The sequence below is a fragment of the Athene noctua genome, chromosome 26 (genome assembly GCF_965140245.1).
Source record: "Athene noctua chromosome 26, bAthNoc1.hap1.1, whole genome shotgun sequence".
Taxonomy (NCBI): domain Eukaryota; kingdom Metazoa; phylum Chordata; class Aves; order Strigiformes; family Strigidae; genus Athene; species Athene noctua.
Window position 1 is genome coordinate 2,338,992 of NC_134062.1, and position 18,680 is coordinate 2,357,671.

The 18,680-nt window shown below is 49.9% G+C and overlaps 2 protein-coding genes across 9 annotated transcripts in view; both read right to left on the reverse strand.

Annotated features, from left to right (window-relative positions):
• Positions 1-7,217, reverse strand: part of DIXDC1 (DIX domain containing 1) — a 43,047-nt gene extending 35,830 nt beyond the window's left edge. For 6 of the 7 annotated variants that reach the window (XM_074927442.1, XM_074927441.1, XM_074927446.1 and 3 more), the window contains exon 1: positions 1,035-1,238. In XM_074927442.1, coding sequence (XP_074783543.1) covers positions 1,035-1,094 — 60 coding nt within the window. In that variant the 5' untranslated portion in view covers positions 1,095-1,238. Of the gene's footprint in view, positions 1-1,034; positions 1,239-5,145; positions 5,258-7,147 lie in introns of those variants that run through there. The other variant, XM_074927444.1, reaches the window with a different exon arrangement.
• A 288-nt stretch (positions 7,218-7,505) lies between these two features.
• Positions 7,506-16,242, reverse strand: C26H11orf52 (chromosome 26 C11orf52 homolog). 2 transcript variants are annotated; one of them, XM_074927595.1, is made up of 4 exons: positions 15,883-16,028; positions 11,586-11,626; positions 10,751-10,797; positions 7,506-10,394 (listed from the first exon to the last, which is right to left on the reverse strand). In XM_074927595.1, the coding sequence occupies exons 1-4, from the start codon at positions 15,912-15,914 to the stop codon at positions 10,158-10,160; spliced, it is 357 nt and encodes a 118-aa protein (XP_074783696.1). In that variant the 5' UTR covers positions 15,915-16,028; the 3' UTR covers positions 7,506-10,157. The 2 variants fall into 2 exon arrangements, with proteins under 2 accessions (XP_074783696.1, XP_074783695.1); XM_074927594.1 differs by lacking the exon at positions 11,586-11,626 and having other exon boundaries at positions 15,883-16,242.
• Between the last annotated feature and the right edge of the window lie 2,438 nt (positions 16,243-18,680).

Genomic DNA, 18,680 nt, shown 5'->3' on the forward strand with positions numbered 1-18,680 from the left:
TAAACCCAAGAGATGAACCAAGAAGTTCATTTTCTGTGCAGAATGGAGTATCGGGGCAGATCAGTCAGGTGGGGCTTGAGCTTTGCAAGAATAGGGAACCACTAAATCCAAACAAAAATCAGCTATGAACTCTAAGAAAGAATAAAACACACCAAGAGACTATCCCTGCTACCAGGTGAGAAAGCAAATAGCAGCCATTGTTTGGTTTCAGCACAAGCCCCCACAATTTTCCTTCCTTTTCAGTTTACAGACAGGAAATTGTGCTCCAGCATGGTCTGCACGATGCACAGCCAGGCAGTGGCTGCCCAGGAATGTTGCACTGACTCCACAGAGTCCAACAGAACTAATTTTTTGTGTACCCTAAAGAGAGAAGCCAACAGCAATCTGCACTCCTCATGCAGTTACAGGATTCTCATCTCTGAAATTTCTTGGTACTTCTCACTCCTTATTTTATGATTTATTAGTCTCCCTAACAGCAAAATAAGCAAGTGAAGAACACTTTAAAATTATATTTTCCTCACCAAGATGAAGTTCAGTCCCCTAGAGATTCAACCTGCAGAACAAGGTGGGGAAAAAAAATCCAGCCAGCCTGCTCTTTGTCAGCCTCTCCCAAGAAATGTGTGTCCACAAAACAGATTTAGAGGCTTTCCAACAGCCTTCAGAAATAGAAACTTCATATACTCAGGAGAGGAGTCAATTCTATAAAATAAACTGTGCTCCATTAACCTTGCCGCAGTTTATATTATTTACTGGTACAACAGTAAAGTGCTGCGAAGGGAATAAAAACTCCGAGCTAAAACCACCAGCTGTAAAACAGGCACGGATTTTTCAAAAAAACTGATTTGCAAACCCCTGGCTGAGCTGCCCGGTTTGCCCTTCTGTTAGTAAGCAGCTCTCCCACCCTGAAATCTTGCTCGTTTTTCTTCTCTGTTCCCCAGAGCACCGGGAGACATAACAGTCCCTGAGAGATGCTGCACAAAAGCATGCTGCCTTGCCCCGGAAAGGTCTGAGTGAGGCTTGGGACATGCATTTACCTCTGTGAAGCCCTCCTGAAGAATATCCAGTAAATTCCCCCTGGCCAAACAGGCAAGCATTCTCCACGAGCCCACCGACGGGCGAGGGTCTCAGAGGACACAGGGGGGATCCTCCAGCTCTGGGCACGACCTCTTCCTCCTCTCAAAGACAAAGAGTTGGAGCTCATCAGGAACCGCATTCATAGTCCCATATGTGCAGCCCGTTACTGCACACAGATAGTTGAGCCAAAGTCGAAGCTTGCACTGGGCATGCTCGAGAGGGAGCTGCCGGGGGAGTAGCGGGAGAGATGTCACACGGTTCCTATGGAAACGCTTCAGCTTACAAGATACAGGCCCAGGACTGAGTTGGGGAAACATGTGAAACCCATTTCCAGCAGTCATTCTCACACAAAACCTGCTGCGTAAAAGAGATTTTTCAAACCCACCAAACACAGCAAGCTCTGTGTGGCGTGGGGGCCGGGAGAGAGTCAAAGAATGGCAAATAGCAGACGCCTTGCTTAGCTAGAAAAGCCAAACGGAAGACTGTAAGAGCCGCCAGCTTTCATTCTCAGCAACCGTTCTGCAGTCCTGCAGCAGCATCAGTGTTGTCAGCAACCTGGTAGAGGCAGGAAGCTGCAAACCTGACCACAACACAGCGAGTAACATTTGCACAGCACTCGGCCCTGCTCGAGCTGTGCTGACAGTGAAGCCGAAAGACGAAAAAAGACAGAATAACTCAAACTAGAATGAAATACAGGTCACAGGATTTTTTCTAAATCAGTAATAACTGCCTTCGTTCCAGAAACAAGTATCAAATATCTCTAGGCTATGTCTCAAACTTCATCTCACCTTACAGGAAATGGCCAGGGGGAAAAAACAAACAAACAACAACAACCAAACAAAAAAAAACCCAAACAAACAAAAAAACCCAACCAAAAAACCCAAACCAAACCAAAAAACCAAACCTCTCAGAATGGATGAAGACCCCTTCTGCCAGGAGCTCTGGCTGTTGGTCCACAGAGCAACACTGCAAGTACTGAACTGTGCCTTCAGATTTCAAAAGATCTCATCAAGCATTTCTAAGTGAGAAACACATTTAAAAACAAGCACGTTTTTCTGCCTAAGTATTGAAGCATGTGGAGGGAAAAGCAATTGCATAATTTTACCGTTTGACGCTGTCACATATAGAGATGCAGCTAAAATATAGAGAGACGAGCAACAGGTAATTTCCCTCTGTGACCAACCCAAGTCTTTCAAAAAAGAGTCAGCCCCCACACCTCCATGACATAAATTATTTATTCGTTTGCCTTCCCTACTTTTCATAATTCAGCAAAAATTGAGATTTTAATGTTTTCATTCATTGTAATATCACATCTGTTAAGCAAAACAACAAATTACTGTGTGGCTTTGCATAAAGTTTTGCAAGCTGGCAATGCTTGTGGTTAGTTCTGGATCCAGTTTACTTTTGAGGCTCAAAATGCCATGAAATAGACATCAATAAATATTTATTCCCATTTTTTGTGAAGCAATCAAGTAGTTTATGCCTTTGAAATTTCAATAAAAATTTCACAGAAAAAATAAGTGGCTTCCCTATCAGACAGAAGGTGACCTAATTTTTTTAAAAAACAAACCCCAACAAGTACAAAACACACTGTGAGCCTTTTCTGTGGACTTTATAATGCCATCCTTGACAATGTCAGAGAAAAAGTTATATTATTATCTGTTTTTCAGTGCTACATAGTAAACATAGATTCATAGAAGACTTCTAATATTAACAGATAATGATGCTGAGGTCACCCCTTCCCTATACCACTTCAGTTTCTGGAACGCAAAAAAAAATTAACTCCAGGTGTACTGAAGTAAAATCAACGCACAGAGAGGTTGCAGATGGCTGTTAGGTGTTCTCTGATTGTTTTTATAATTTGTTTGATGGATTTGATAGCAGATTAAGTATTTTATGCTCATAATCCCTGCAAGCTCTAGATATTAATCCTTGTCCTTTGAGGAGCAGAGAAGCCAAAGGCAGGCAGTTCCTAGCCACAGACTGAAGACATAACCCAAATGTACAGGATTAAAAAAAGAAGTAAAAATAAGAATTAAAGAGTTCATCTGTTCAAACAGCATAAAAATGCAAAGCACAAAAATGATTGAAATGTAAAATACACTGTTGAAATCCTGATGATACACAGAGAACACCAGTTTGTTTATCATGGTCCACCTTAGTGGCATTTAGTCGGTGTCCTGTTGCATTAGTGATAGGGAACAATGGAGCACTTTTAACACTTGTGCTCCACCTGTAAGAACTACAACACATTTGGGCAACAGCAGGATATAGAGTCTGCTATTAAGTCACTGCTTGCAGTGCAAGCTGCATTTATCCATAGAGTTTGTATGTTAAGTCTTGGCAAGCATATCTAGTTTGTCAGGGATGCGGGCTGGCTTTGTTCAGAAATGGGACACGGCTGTTTGATCACCTGAACTCACACCAGTTCCAGGGTCCCTGTATAAGCTCCCTGTGGCACCACCCCAGTGACAGCTTCGTGGTCATATCAGTCCTTCAGTCCCAGGTGCTGCCATGGCACGGCAGAGCGGGACGTATCACACAGCCTGATAGTGAGGGGCTGTCAGCCACATGGATGGAGCAGCTGCTTTGCATGTAAACCACACACAGAGTCCCGGTTTTCCTTTCAGAAACACAGTGATGGATCTGTAGATGTGTAACAGATACAATAGTCAAATGTGGTCTAGAGAAGGGCAATTTCTCCTCGGCCACCCAAATACCACAAATGACAAAAAACCCATGTAGTTATTCGTACCAATAAGCCTTTTTCTCACCCCTTCTCGTTATACACCTGATACCCTGCACAAATCAGAGGACCTAAATCCAGATGTGTCACCCTGAGAAATGCAGACATACATTTTGCTTATGAACATATTGAGAAAACAGTGATGAAGTTGGTTTGGATTGGAGAGACTATCCAAGCCAGAAGCCCTACCCTGCCTGCCTTTTCAGATCAGCCAAGAAAAGCTGGGTCGGAAGTCTGAAATTTAGGTGGTGACTTTCAGTCCGATATCCCGGTTAACAGAGCTTCTACCTACTAGAACACAGGGAAAGGCAGCGTTCTCATTATACATGCCAGTTTCGGGTACAGGCCTGCTCACAGTATGTTTTCCATCAGAGATTTTGTCATCAAAGGTTTGCTCCACATGGGGTTTCTTATCTTTGAAACTCACTATGACAATATGAATGTCAGAGAATAGAAACTAGGCCTTTTCTGATGGCTAGACTGAGAGGCCGAGCATGCTGAGCCATTCTTCTGTTTATTGTGGTAACACAAATGCATGTTGGGTGTATGTGTGTGCTGAAAATACCATTTAAAAATTAAACTCTAGTTCTCACGTCTTTGTGTTTCACTCTGAAATTTCAAGCTTCTTGTAGCAGGAATCATACTTTTCTTTCAGTTTTATAACATCATAATAGATGCCTTTGAATGTTATCTCTGCAAGAAGCAAACAAAACAGCCTCTCATTAAAACTGATGCTTCCTAATTCTCCCTGAAGATTATTCCAAAATGAAGGGCACCGGGCAATAGGGATGACCACATCAACTATTCCTCCTGGGAGTGACCTTCAAAACAAACATGTAGGATGGCAGTTTCGTTGGTGGCATTGCCCTCTCCTGGCCAGCCTGAACATAACCCTAACCCCGAGTTGAATTCCGGGCAAGGGGCATGACAAAGCCCTGTTACTGCTCGTTTTCCTGTTCTTGTGATGAGACTGTCGCAGTACCACCAGTATCAACGCATAAGCCTTCCTTCAAAGCTTCCGTCCAAGGATTTTAAGGATTTATCAACATTCTCTGATTGTTTCTCTTAGCAGCTCTTGAGAAAGAGAGAAAGATCAATGGCCACAGTTCAGTTCTTGCCAATAAAATTTTTGTTGGGGAAATAAAAGCAGGTGAGGCTGATTCAGAAACAAAGGCTGTGAGACCTGTGATGCCATGACTGCAGTAAGAGCAAAAAGAGCTGCCTAATACAACTAATGCCTTTGTGTCACTGAGTGTCCCCTCCCACCCTCCCCATCAAGCATTCAAAACAGAGGTCAGACGCCAAAATGACTCCTGGAAACTCACAGAGGATGCAGCAGGCTGTGATGTGTGTGTGTCCATCAGAGTTCCCATGCTGGGTGTCACAGCGCAGCTCAGTGCCAAGGGGATGGTACTAGCACTCCTTTCCCCTTGAAGCCTGAGAGAAGAAGTAAATGTATTAAGTACAAAGGAAATAATTTTCTTAGAGGGAAAACAGACTTACCAATTAAATGTCTGAATATAACTAAAATAAAAGAGGGAAGTTTCCACCTTCTTTCATTGCCAGCAGAAAATATATCTAAGGGCTACAGACTTAGGGCAGTTTACACATTTTGTATTTTCTTCCACATGTAAAATATGTTTGGTGGGCAGAATCCTACTGAAACACATGCAAAAAAGATTTCTGATTACACTGGCTTACACTGCACGTAGTATCTAATTATCTCTTCCCATTTGTGGGGAGGGGAATCCAAATCCAACAGAAGTCAAATACGCCAGCCAAAGCTGTACAGGTCCCTAGTGTCAAATATTCAGAGTACTGCTTGATTCGGTGCATTTAGCCCAGACAACGAAGATTCATAAATCATTTTAGGAAACAATTCTACATACTGTCATTTCTATTTAGGAGTTTTCTGGTGATCTATATTTTCTTTGCTTAGTCTTCCTTCAGAAGTCTAGAGTGAAGGCTGGTGGAAGGAAGGGTGGGGAAGTTTGGAAAAACTAATAGAATGGATGATGGTAAGATCCCTTGAGAAAGACTGAATGACAGTAGGAATTGCTGGTTTTAATAATGGTTTAAAGGTGGGCAGAAGCGTAACCCTTAGGCAGATGGTCACTATTTTCTTGGTTGCGTCATCCTGGTACCTCTCAATGGACCAAAGTTCAGGGGTAGGACAGGACTGGGAGCAGAGGCAGAGCCAAGGCAGGTTGCTGCATCTGAATCACAGAATCACAGAATCGTCTGGGTTGGAAAGGACCTTGCAGCTCCTCCAGCCCAACCGTGACCCTCACCCTGACCATTCCCAACTCCCCCAGATCCCTCAGCGCTGGCTCAGCCCGACTCTTCAACCCCCCCAGGGATCCCGGGGACTCCCCCCTGCCCTGGGCAGCCCATTCCAACGCCCAACAGCCCCTTCTGCACAGAAATCCTTCCTCAGAGCCAGCCTGACCCTGCCCTGGGCAGCTTGAGGCCATTCCCTCGGGGCCTGGCGCTGGGGCCTTGGCTCCAGAGACTCATCCCCCCTCTCTGCCCCCTCCTGGCAGGGAGTTGCAGAGGGCCAGGAGGTCTCCCCTCAGCCTCCTCTTCTCCAGACTGAACCCCCCCAGTTCCCCCAGCCGCTCCCCAGCAGACCTGTGCTCCAGACCCTGCCCCAGCTCCGTTGCCCTTCTCTGGACACGCTCGAGTCATTCAATGGCCTTTTTGGGGTGAGGGGCCCAACACTGAACCCAGGAATCGAGGGGCGGCCTCCCCAGTGCCGAGCCCAGGGCTCAGATCCCTTCCCTGTCCCTGTGGCCACGCCAGTGCTGACACAAGCCAGGATGCCGCTGGGCACGCTGCTGGCTCCTGTTCAGCCGGCTGGCAATCTGCTCGGGCTGGAGGGATTTTGGGGCCCATTCTGCAAAGCAGGGCTGAGGGCGAGCGAGCAGGGGAGGCCGTGAGGAGCAGGGAAAGGGTCTGAGGCCTGGGAGGGGATGTGTGGCCCCAGGTGTCTCTGGAAGTGGGGTGGGCTGAGGGGGGGGGTTGGAGCCTGGGGCTCAGGGCTGGCAGGTGGAGACCAGGCTCTGGGGGAGGCCAGGTCCGGGGTGGGGGACTGGGGTGTCGGGAACAGGCTGCGATCCCCAGAAGCAGGGTGGTCCTGGGGGCTGAGGAGCCCCTGAGGAGGGGGTGGCACAGGGAGAGCCAGGGCCCGCGTGGGGTGGGGTGGGGTGGGGTGTGATGGGTGCGATGACGGGGTGTGACGGGGTGCGATGGGGTGGGGTGTGATGGGGTGGGGTGTGATGGGGTGCTGGGCCCGCCCCGCCAGAGCCCCGCGCCCTGCAGCCCTACCTGAGCCCGGCGCTGCCGGGAGGCTGCAGGCCCGGCCCGGGCCCGGCCGCGGCGCGTCGCCGCTCGCCATGGGGACGGGGGCGGGACGGGGCGGCCTGGCGCAGGCTCCTCCCGGCCGGGGCGGGGGGACCGGGGCTCTGAGCCCGGGAGGGTGGCGGGCAGCGGCCGCTCGGCTCCTCCTGAGTCGCTCCGGGGCGGTGCAGCGCGGCAGCGGCCCGTCCCCCCCCGGCCGGGAGGGCCCCAGGCCCCGGCCCTGCGCGCCCTCACTCGGGGCCGCGGGTGTGTCCCCAGAGCCGGCAGCGGCCCCCCCAAAAAAGTGCAAATTTGTTAATTAAAACGAAAAATGACATCTTTAATGTTCAAGGAACATTTGATACATTGACACTCATTTAACACCTAAACATAACAACCTCGGGAGACACAGAAGATAACGCTGTGGGAAGCTTTTAATATTCAGTGCAAACCCAAATCCTTCAGAAAAATCCTCATTGCAGAACACGTGGCTTTCACATTTTGTCTGGTCAAAGCCTGGTAAACAGGCAAAGTTACTGTGCTACTCCTGCTCCTATGCAGAGCATTTGATTATCTCCAAGATAAGGCCGTGCTTCAGAAACCCCACGAGGTACCAGCTCGTGATGGAAGCTGGAGCTCCCGAGGGAATCAGATAAACTCCCGCTCCAGGCTCTGAGACTCATTAAAACATAGTTTCTACTGTAGCTCCCACTGGTTCGGAACAAAAGGGCTGATCCACAGGTCAACAGAACTAAGGGACGTGACTAAGTGACAGCAAGTTCCTCTGAGCCAAACCCAGTCCTACTTCTGTCCACAGCAAAACTGGTTTAACTTGATGGATGTGCAAATTTACACCACTCCGGGCCCAGGAGCTTGACCTTAGTGGCTGTCCTGGCTCCAGCTCTCCTGCTGGGTGAGGAGAAACTTCAGTACCACGCACTGTGCATGCCACTGCAGTAACGGGCTGTTTCACCGAAACTGGTTTTAAAAATGACATGTTGAATTCTGCACCTTCTAGAAAACCTTCCGTCTCCTGAACTGTAGTCCATATTTAATAATGTTTCTTAAAAAGCCAATTTCTTCCTGTGATGCAGAGAGCTTGACCAGAACTGAAGCCAGTGTCCCCTTCTAGTTTCTGTACCAGCAATTCAGTGCAAGAAGGTACGAAGTGCTGCCCATCGGACAGCTGGCCCAGCAGAACTGAGTGCTGGGGTGTCCCGTGACTCCCTGACACACTCCGGTAAGAAAATCCTGTGCCCATTCAATCCTCCCCAGCCAAAGGACAGGTTTTTATGCTGGACATGGAGTACAGAAAGGAGCTTAGAGGAGCCGAGAGAGGAACCCTTGGCAATCAAAAGTACCAGCCCTTCCAATGGCATAATTCTGTACCCGTTATAAATGATGGCCCTTCTCTTGCAGGTCTTAAACAGCCCCACTGAGGTCAGCTGGATACACAGGCAAAAACCTTTTTCAGATGGAAAAATACACAGTATATTATAAAAAAGGGGGCCTTCTGCAAATCTTACTCTGGCCTCACAATAGTCCTGCTGAGGTCTATTGGTTAGCACAGGCAGAAAGGTAGAAAAATAGTAGGATTGGTCCTCAAAACAATTCCATTTTAGCAAACACTGCCCATACAAGATTTTTTTTCTTTTTTAATGAGCAGGAACTCCTTCATTCTTTTTACATTTAGTTATGATACGCAAAATGATGTACGTTTGCAAAATGTACCAGGATGTCCATTTTTAAACACTGGCAATAAACAGGTTGTCCCACAACCTGCATTTAGCTATGCAGACCATTATTTAGGAACAGAATGTGCCAAACATTGATTTAGTGCCTGAAGATACTGCTGGGGAGCCCTGTTCAACTGCCAATGCTGCAACTGCCAAATTCACTCCAGTGGCAGGAGCCTTTTGGATGATTGCTCTACTGCATTACTAACATTATTTTAAATCCATAAATAAATTCTCAGAGTTGCATCTGGGAGGGTTAGCAGAAAATACCACATGGTGTGTGCTCTGTTACTGGGTTTTATAGCTAAGACTGAGAGTATGAAATAAGAAAAAATGGAGGAGAAGTCCAAAGCCCTCTGAAGTTGAACAGGATTCCTTCCCAGTATCTCAGGCATGCAGACAGCTGCTGTACTCTAAGGACTGGATAACTGCCCTAAATATAGGCAGTGGCTTTTAAATGGCTGCCTTGAAGTTAAATTGAGAATTTTCCTTGTTTCGTTTACAGTCAGAGCCAAGAGCTCACTACTCAGTTCTGTGCATGTTGGGGTAAAGATGCATATCTGTACAGCCCTTCGGTGAAAGAACTTGTTCTGTACTCCTCAGTTAATTCTGCATTTCTGGCCTTGGTTTTAGTGTGCTGTGCATGGTTATAGAACACTGCCTTTTGAGAAAGGGGGATGCACATAGTGCATGACTGCAGTTACAGTGGCAGGTGATGGAGGAAGACACTGCAGTAGATAATATTAAAGGTTGCATGCCATTTCTTCCTGGTATCCTCCATGTGTCATTCTGCACATTGCAGAATTTTCTTAACATTGACATAAAATCCTGTGGGAACATCTCTCTTGTCCCGGTATTGAATCCTGTATGCCATGTTCCCAAATCTGCAGAGCAGCACTCAGCTGGTCCTCTGCCACAGCAGGAACTTTCTCACTGCAGCTCTGAGCTGTAGTTTTAGCTTTCATCGGCCAAGGAGCAGCTCTGTCTTCTCACAGTGCTGAGAGGAGATGGGTTGCCAGCTTCAGTGGCAACTCATCCAAGGGGAAGAGGTGTTTTTTGTCAGCAGAATCAGATAGGAAACTACTCATCACGTGAGAATAAATATTTCTGTGTCCTCTGATGAGAAATGCAGGTGGAAGGCACAGCCTCTCTGCACTTTCTCAGGGAGACTTCACGTGTTCATGAGGTTAGCTTGCATCTACAGCATCTCTAAGTCTGTAAAATACTTTTGCTGTTGAAAGAGAAGGGGGCCAACAAGCCTTTTATACCAGGGTCCCATTCTTACTGTCATATTTCAGCCTGGGCCGGGGGAAGTTGAGGGTGGCATACTCTGTGGCATTCTGCATTTGTAAGTTCTTCACCTCTGCTGCAGAGCGCTCCCGGACCTTGGTGAACACCTGGATGTCTGCATAGTGAATGCTGTCATCCTGCTTCACTCTCTTGGGTTTACTCACGGTGGCGTAGACAGGAAACTCTGGGACATCTTCATACGTTGGAGCCTTTGGGGAGAAAGAGCTCTGGCAGGTCAGATCCCTGGGCTGCTGCTACACGTGCCTTCCCCAGACCAGGCAGAGACACCCTCCACACTGACCCCAGCACTATCCAACCCTCTGACACCTCAGGTTCAGAGAAGGGTTTCATCCTACTGCTTCCACTGGACTTTAGAGGGAAAAAAATGGGCTTGCATCTCCGCGCAGCAATGCACATTGTTCCCACAGCCATTAAAGGTTATACAGGATGAGACAATTCGTGGCTCTGAATAAGCTGCCCCATGTCCTCCCAACCCATCTAGCCTAGGAAGTGGTGGTCAGCTCTCAATATACAGTTAGGAAAACAACTCTGGGAAGCTGTTTACCTTCCTGCCAGGCTGAAGCTGTTGGCTCTCATGTCTCACATTAGTTCCTGAAAAAGAAACATCAGCAGATCAGGTTAATACAACTGTTTATTGTTCCACTTTCGAATGCAGAAATGCAGTGTCTGTCTGGCCCACGGGCTCTCCCCACCGGACACAAATCAAATTTCCACTTCATCTGACACCCTCAACCCCTAATGCTGTCTCTGAGGCCCACCTCCAAGAAGAAAGCCTGGGCTTGTTTCTTTGGAAAAAAATAAGGTTTCCAGGGATGACAACATGCTATGGACCGCAATGTTCTTGGCAGAACCTAGGAGGACAGACACAGCACAGAGAGCTTCTTTGTCAGGCTCTTGGAGAAGTCAGATCCCGTTTTAACTTTGTTATTTCCATTGCTGCCTGGCAAACATATTTTGCCCAGCATGGTCCAAAGTCCACAACTGGGCTGCTTAGGGAATGCCCTTTATCCTGGGGGACTGATGTCAGATGGATGTTTGCAGCTCTTACAGGAGTTCGATGCAGCTTCTGCTATACTGCTGCTTGAGAGTACTCACATGTGTTTTCATGTGAGACTCTGGTATTTTAAAGATTCTGCTGAAGTCCCTTCCCTCCCTCTTGCCAAACCCCATGGCACATCACAGCCCTTGCTTTAAGTTTTAAAGAAATCTTGCCTCTTGCTTCTACCACCCTTCTCTTGAGGAAGTTTAGGTACAAAAGAGTACGGGGAGGGGACCTCAGCCTCAGGGATCCAGTTCACAGTCAGCCCTAATGTCAGCTAACCAGGGGCTCAGTCACTCCACCTCCTCTTATCCTCTAAAGCATTTTCACAAATCCTTACCTTGCTTTTCCTTCTTTCTTTTAAAAGGTGAAGGACACTTCCTGAAATCAGAGAGAGATATCAGCCCTGAGAAGCCCCAGCCTCTGCTCTTAGAACACCCAAACCCAAAGGCACCACCCCAGAGCACCACATCTGTGGGTAATGAGCAAGGCCCAAGAAGTGTCTCAGAGAAGAGGTATTGAGACAAGCCAGAACCCGAATAAATCCTGCAGGGAGGATGTCCAAAGGGGAGATGTGGGGATGTGTTTCCTCCTTCTGTGACACACTACTATACTCCACAGACACCCCCAAGTCTCCTTGCCTTTCAGCCCTGCCTGGCTGTCCAATATGCATCAGAGCGAATGAGAGCAGATTCCACTTTAGTTTTGCAACTACATTTCCTCAGCTGTATGCTCAAAGATGCAGGGTGCAGAGCATGATCTCAATTGGCATGATCCCTTCTCTTAGGGCCAGAAGCTCTGATAGCCCCATACCCTGCACTTTGACCCCCTTGCCCAAGGAGCAGCTGTGCACAGACCTTGTGCTAATTTAATGTTTCAGACAGTTTTCCTGTTCTCAGTTTTTCCACTTAAAACACAACCAAACCAAACAAGCTATGCACTAAATATAAGCCAAGCCAAACCCTAATCTCGGCTGTACCTGCGTGACCAGAGACAAGCCAAACACAGCTACGTCCCAGCCATGGAATGAACAGGAGCCAAATTCATTCCAGCTGTAACAACAGAGCCAGAAGCTGAGCAGGCTCCTGCAGGCTGGTGCTGGCAGAGGAGCGCAGGTTGTCTGGCAGAGATGTGTCACATTCTGGGCCAGATGCGTGAAGGAAATGTTTTCCCTGCATCACACTCAGAGGGCTGGAGGGGAGCAGGTGCCAGGCCTTGTATGGCTCCTCCTGCGTCCGCATCGCCCGCCCAACTCCGCGTGCAGCTGAGGGTCTCCTGCGGGTCACCAGCCGCTGAGCGTGGGCAACTTGGGCTTTTAATGGGGCTACAGCGTTACCACGCGGTTCCCACACAGTGTGCATTTGCCAGACAGTCCTGCCACAGGCGGGAACACTGCAGTGCCCGAAGCAGAGCTTTGCCTTTGCTGGCTTTTAGAGGTAGTTTCACTGGGTGGGTGAGCAGGACAGTGTGTGTAGTAATGCCTTTGGCACTCTAATGGCAAAACAAAAAAAAGCATGAATGCGGGAAAGAACATGGGAGACCTTCAAAATGGCCCGTAATGATTAACCAGACTTGCTAGACCTGGGAAGTCAAAGGCAGTTTGGGGGAAGGCAGGGTGGCCTATGCCTGTGCAAAAGGCTCTGACACTGCTTCTCGTGGCTCCGCTGTGTGCTGCCCTGCAGAGGCACCTCCAGTCCTCGACAGACAAAATCGGGGGGGGCTGCCCCCAGGACTTAGGGGCACAGCTCAAGGCAGCATTGTGTTGTCTTGTGGTGGTTCTCACTCAGCTCTTGCAGCTTCCTCTGCCACCGTCTCTCGGAGCTTGTGGGCTCTCCAGAGCCCTCCTTGCCAAGGCTTGTGTGCTAGAGCGTTTTGCTTCTTTACAGCATCCAGGCACACTGTGCAAGGTAATTAAAACAGCACCATTTGAGGCAAAATCAGCAGGGTCCCTACCCTCCCTCCTGGGAGGTAGGTTGCAGTATCAGCTTTCCAAGCTGCTCTTGCTTGTTTTGGTTGCCTTCCTTTGTAGGGAGAGCATTAGCAGCCAGTGTGTAGGCTGGAGCTATTCTGAGGCTGTCTGCAGGCTAATCACAGCCAGGCAGGAGCTGGCATCTCCCATCCTCAGATAGGCAGTAATTAGAATGGATGTGGCAAGGGAAACAAGAGCAGGGCAAACCTCTCCCCTCTTCTCAAAACCAGGTCAGACGTGTTGTAACTAACTCACAGCCTGCTAGAAGCGCATTGTATTCTACATGGCAGCACGCATGTCCCTGCTCCTATACCGCTTCCTCCCCTTTCTCCGTGTCACTGCCAACCCGATTTCTACCCCACACAAGCCTGCTTCACGGTGGGTCCTGAATTTTGGCACCTTTTGCTGTCAATGCCCAGCAGAGGCCCCAAGTAGTGAGAATACCTGGGGCCTGCCCTCCACAGGGCCATACTGGCAGAGGTACCCACACCTGAGGGCACACTTTCCTTCATCAGTAACTTTCTTCTGTGAATAAATTTGCTGTAATGTCTTTTCTTTAAAGACTTCGGGAACCTCCTCAGTCTCGTGCTCTTTGTTCTGTCTCCCTTAGGGCCCATGCTTTGGTAGTGATCATGACAAGGATCTTCTGTCCAGGAGAAGGTGAGTGCCTACCTCCTCTAAACCCTTCTGCAAATCTCAGATTTACTTAGGCCCAGGTCTTTGCTGACACAGCTGTGATGCTGAGAAAATATACAGAAATAAAAGCAGTATAGGTGCCTGGAAACACCTGAACTAAAATTAAGTACCATTTTTTTCCCCTCTGTCACCAAGGCAAAGCTATGAATCACAAAAACTTCTGCAGTGGTGCTTCAGTGCACCAGTCTGCTCTTGACTGTGGTCCTGTGTAGCTGTCTGCCAAGCCCGTGTTACCAGCAGCACATTCCCCTTTGCCTTCCTCTCTCCTTGCTCAGAGCCTGTTTGAAGAGCCCGCACTGCACCAGGGCAGCCTGGGAGCCTGAGGCCATTCCTCACCCATGAGAGCTCTGCTTTCTCCTCGCTGCACTTGAGTCACACAGGGGTGCTGGGGTCAAACGGGCCTTTGGCCAGAGCTTTGTCCCCTAAGGCAGGAATCTGACAGAAGGCAGTAGTGACACCACCAACACAAATACCATCCCAGCTTCTTATTTTCCATGCAGCCTCTGGAAAAAAATCAAGTGGGACACTGGAGTCCTGGTCCAGTAGCTTTGGGGTAGCAGAATTAGATACTGGCCCAGAGAAGCCAGTCTGCCACCATGCTGCTCCCCAGATGGAACAGAAAGCGGCTGTCCTGCCTGGTCCTGCACACTTGAGTGACCTTCAGATTCTGGTTTATACTTCCTTTTGAAGGCAGAAATGTTTGTGCACAGCCTGGCACCGTCTGGAGGTGAAAGTGCCACCACAGCATATGCTGTAATGGTGGTGTTTGTACTCCAGAGTCTCTGGCTTTGCCAGGCCGTGCTGTGGCACGGCTCCCCCCACCACACAGCATCTGTAGTGTGTGTGCCTGGCAAGTGCAGCTCTGCTCGAGTGAACCAGCCTGTGCCCCAGCATTCCCCGAGCAGGCCCCTGGCCGCGAGGTAATAACGCTGATGCCCTGGGTGCCTCATTTACCCTCTGCCACAGGGTAGAGGAAGAAAAAAATGGGACTTTTGGTGGGGGACATGTTAAGAACCAGCCTTCCACCTCCCACCTACAGCTCCTGTTCCTACATCCCAAAGTTCTCTGCCCTCCAGCTCAGGACCTGGGTTGGAAGAACCTCCGTGTCCTGAACCTCCTCGTCTGCTTCAGCCACTAGGTGATGCTGTGCCTCTCGTCATTATTAAAAACCGCTGATGAACTTCTAAAACTTTTAACAAATGCAGTGTCGGAGAGAACGTCCTCGGAGCTTCATCCGATAGTTATGGCTCTCCCCCCTGTACCACGCTCAGAGCTGAAATGATTTCCTCTTGGCACGGGATGATGCTCCACTGTGCCTTTTTTTCTGTAAGCAGGAGCTCCAGGACACAACGTGAGCCGGGAGGGGTTAAACTGTCATCCTCCTTCTCTGGGAGAAAGAGCAACATCATCTGAAAAACGTGGCCAGGATTTCCCAAGCGCAAATAAAGCCCAGACAGACAGAGGCAGGGAGAGGGGCTGGGGGACTTGAGAGCAGGATGGGGTGGCTGAGCCACGAGCCCTTGGTGCCAGCCCTGCCCCAGGGGCCCCTCCCTGCAGTAGCCAAAAGGAGCACCCTAAGGTGTGTACCTGGCTGGGGACCACTGGGACAAGGAGAGGGATTTTAGCTAGATCCTTCCTAGAACCGAGCTATTCTCAGCTGCTGGCATGGCTGTGGGAACCCAAGCTGCCAGTCCCAGGAGGTGGCACAGCCCGTCTGGGCTGAGAGATGTGACAAAGCCCCTTCGCCTGCCCCCGTCGTGCCTCTGGCAGGCAGGGGCTGTCCCAGCCCCCTTCCCTGCACAGCAGTGACCCGGTGCCGCCGTGTGAGCTGGCAAGGTGCGGGGCTGAGGGCCGGGCAAGAGCCCAGGCAAACCCCGCACAAGGGACCAAAGCTTGGAAAGGCCACCCGGAGCCCGCTCAGGCTGCCCGGGGTGGCTCTGCCACCCTCACGCCAGCCGGGCGCTGTACTCACCACGGTCGCCCGCAGCTGCAGAGGTTGCCCATGTCGCTCCTTCCTCCATGAAGCAGAAGTGTTTTCTGGACAGGGCGAGCTTGTGTTTCCTGGTTCCTGCTCGGGCCCTGGCTATTCCAAGGGAGTGTCTGGCAGTGTCAGATTTCTCTCCATCGCTGCAGTGAGGCTCTGCGAGGCCCGTGCGTGCCATCTACTGGAGGGCTGGCCCTGGGCTCCCCGTGCCCCAGGGCTAGTGCTCACCTCTTGCTACCCAGGGAGGAGAGGGCAAGGCAGCAGATTGCCTCCAGGCCTCAGCCGTGGGGCTAAAATTCTGCCGTGTGATTTGTACAGTGGATGTCCCTCCGTTATCCCTCTCTCCCATCAACGCCATCCTGCTGATGCCAGCAGTGATGCAAAAGAGGATGGAGGAGGGACTTTCCTGAACAAAAGGAGAAACCCCAGGGTGGGAGCTCTCAGTGCTGTTCCTGCTGTTCCTCACTGCACCTCGAGCAGCATGTCAGAAAATGTGTGGCACGGGCTTGCATCATCTTCTTGGGAGGGAGGTGATGCCCCAGCGAAGGTGAGAGCAGGCTTGCAGGTCTACTCTCAGCTGACCTGTAGAGCTGCTGCTTCTGCTGCAGGCAGAAGGGACACTACTGGGAACCAATTTTTTGTAAAGCTACCTAGATGAAAGTGTACAGATTTGTGCTTTTGAGAATTACAGAATCCCACGAGGGACCTCGCATCATTAAGGACCTGCAATACAGCTCTTAGGCTCACCCCTCAGCATATCAAACAGGAAAATTAATGTGCATTTTACCTCTCTACTTCGGTTGAGAGCTAATTAATTTCTGGACTGAACGACAGATAGCTGATCTCTGGCAGCTCCAAGAGAGCTGCATCTTAATACTGAAAGATACCATGTTAATGTAGTCCTTGAGCAGAAACTGCCTCGCAGCTTTGATTTGGCAGCCAGCCCCAGTTCTGTGCAGGCCCGAATCCCTCATGGGATGTGCTGAGAAGTGGGTAAGTTTTAATTCACCTTTCTGACGGGCTAGCTCAGGAATCGGCCCTCGTCCCCTACTCCCCCTACCGCTGCTCTCAGCCAGGCTGACAGCATCATTTATCATCTGTCCAAGTGCAGAGCAAACGCAAACTGTCCAGAAGTGGCAGGAGAAGGGTTCTGCTTTGGAAAGACCATGGGGCACAGCTGCTCTCTTAGCTCAATCCTGGATGAGCTGCACCGTGACCTGCAGAGCCCGAGCCTTGCTCCGAAATCCCACCTCAGCATGTGGCTGGAGAAATTGCACAGCTCAGCCTGCACCACAGCAACCCAGAGAGAATTTAGGATCAGATGTATGCAGGCAGATGAAATTTAGTCCTGGTCCCAACAGGACCATGTTCTCAGAGTCCTACAAAGACTGGGTGGTGGCAGGAGTCTGTCCCTGCTTGGGAAGTTGCAGACTGTGTGTCTCTGGCTTTGCCACAGACACTGTTGATTTAGTAAGCCAGTGTCTGTTTTGATTTCTGGGATAACTTGGGCTTTGTTGCTTTGTGGAGGAGGAAAAAAAAAAAAAGGATGGGAGCCTGTTCCCATCAGCTCCTTTCACAAATACTGGAACTGTTGGTTTGAGCTCCACCAGAGAAACAGAAAGGCATCACAAACATTGGCAGAGCTGGAGAACATTTGGCTGCCACTCTGCATTCTCTCCTCAGGCTGTGTCTGCAGGGATGAAAGAAAGCATGGCTTCCAGGCTCCTGCTCAGCAAGGCGATCGGGCTATTTTGTGCAAAGCCTGCCAGGGTGCTGACGAACAGCCCAGTGGCTGACACCAGGCAGTGCCAGCCCCCTCTCACTGCATCACTGCTTGGGGCAGCTGTCTTGATGCACTCAGGGATGTCATCTGGGTAACAAGCTGCGCAGCTGGCACAGAATGAGCCTGGAAGTGCCCAGCGATAGAGAATGAACTCGTTGGAGAGCAAAGACAGGGCTAATGAAACCCAGAACTGTGTATTGACTACTAATGCTGAGGGACTGGGACCACGCTGTGATAGGTGTGGTGCAGGCACACAGCAACTTGGCAGTGCCTTTAAAAAATGAAGGAGAGCGAGCTCTGAACTGTTTTGGGCACTTTTGTTTTAGAATCCACTATCCGTGCAGCCCCAGCCCTGGCCACATGCTGTTTTCAGTCCGCAGTGGTTCAGCAACCCACAGCCCTTGTGTTGCAGGCGGGGGGCGTTTCATGCTCTAGCAAGTGCCATGACCTGCATTGATCCTCACTGCTGGCAGGGGCCCTGAGAAATAGAAAATAGCTGCACAGTGGTTCACTCTGGTCTGGATCCCACTGGTGTAAGACCAGCATTACACCAGTGTTTCAGCAACTGAGGAGGCACAATGCATGGAACAGACTCCTGAGCAGGGCATACCTGGCCCTGTGTATTCATGGAGGCAGAGAGCAGAAGCCTGCAGGTCACATCCCAGCAGGGAGAGGGAGAAGTTCTGTCCACAGGGACTTGGAACCTCCTCTCTCTTTCTCCTCTGTGGGAGGGCTGCACTGAGGCATGCCAGGGACCCCCATATTTGGCTGGTGACACAGCATTTTGGCTGCTTTAATTGGCTCTGACAAGACAAGGATTGCAGCTGGCACCTGCTGAGCCCTCAGGGCCATCCAAGGCAGCAGCTGTCACTGACAGCAGCACACATGATCCCTGGCCCAACACCACAAAGACTACCGAGACATTTCTCATGTAGCTGGTAGCATCATGGTGTCTGCAAAAGGGGCCAAATCCATCCCCTCTGTGACTCTGCAGAGAGGCTGG

Excerpts from the sequence above, each read along its gene's own strand:
- C26H11orf52 (XM_074927594.1), bottom strand. The coding sequence starts at position 16,072 with ATGGCACGCACGGGCCTCGCAGAGCCTCACTGCAGCGATGGAGAGAAA. Across the intron at positions 10,798-15,882 it reads TGCAGCTGCGGGCGACCGTG|GAACTAATGTGAGACATGAG; the intron begins GTGAGTACAGCG and ends TTTCTTTTTCAG. Across the intron at positions 10,395-10,750 it reads AGCTTCAGCCTGGCAGGAAG|GCTCCAACGTATGAAGATGT; the intron begins GTAAACAGCTTC and ends TTCTCCCCAAAG.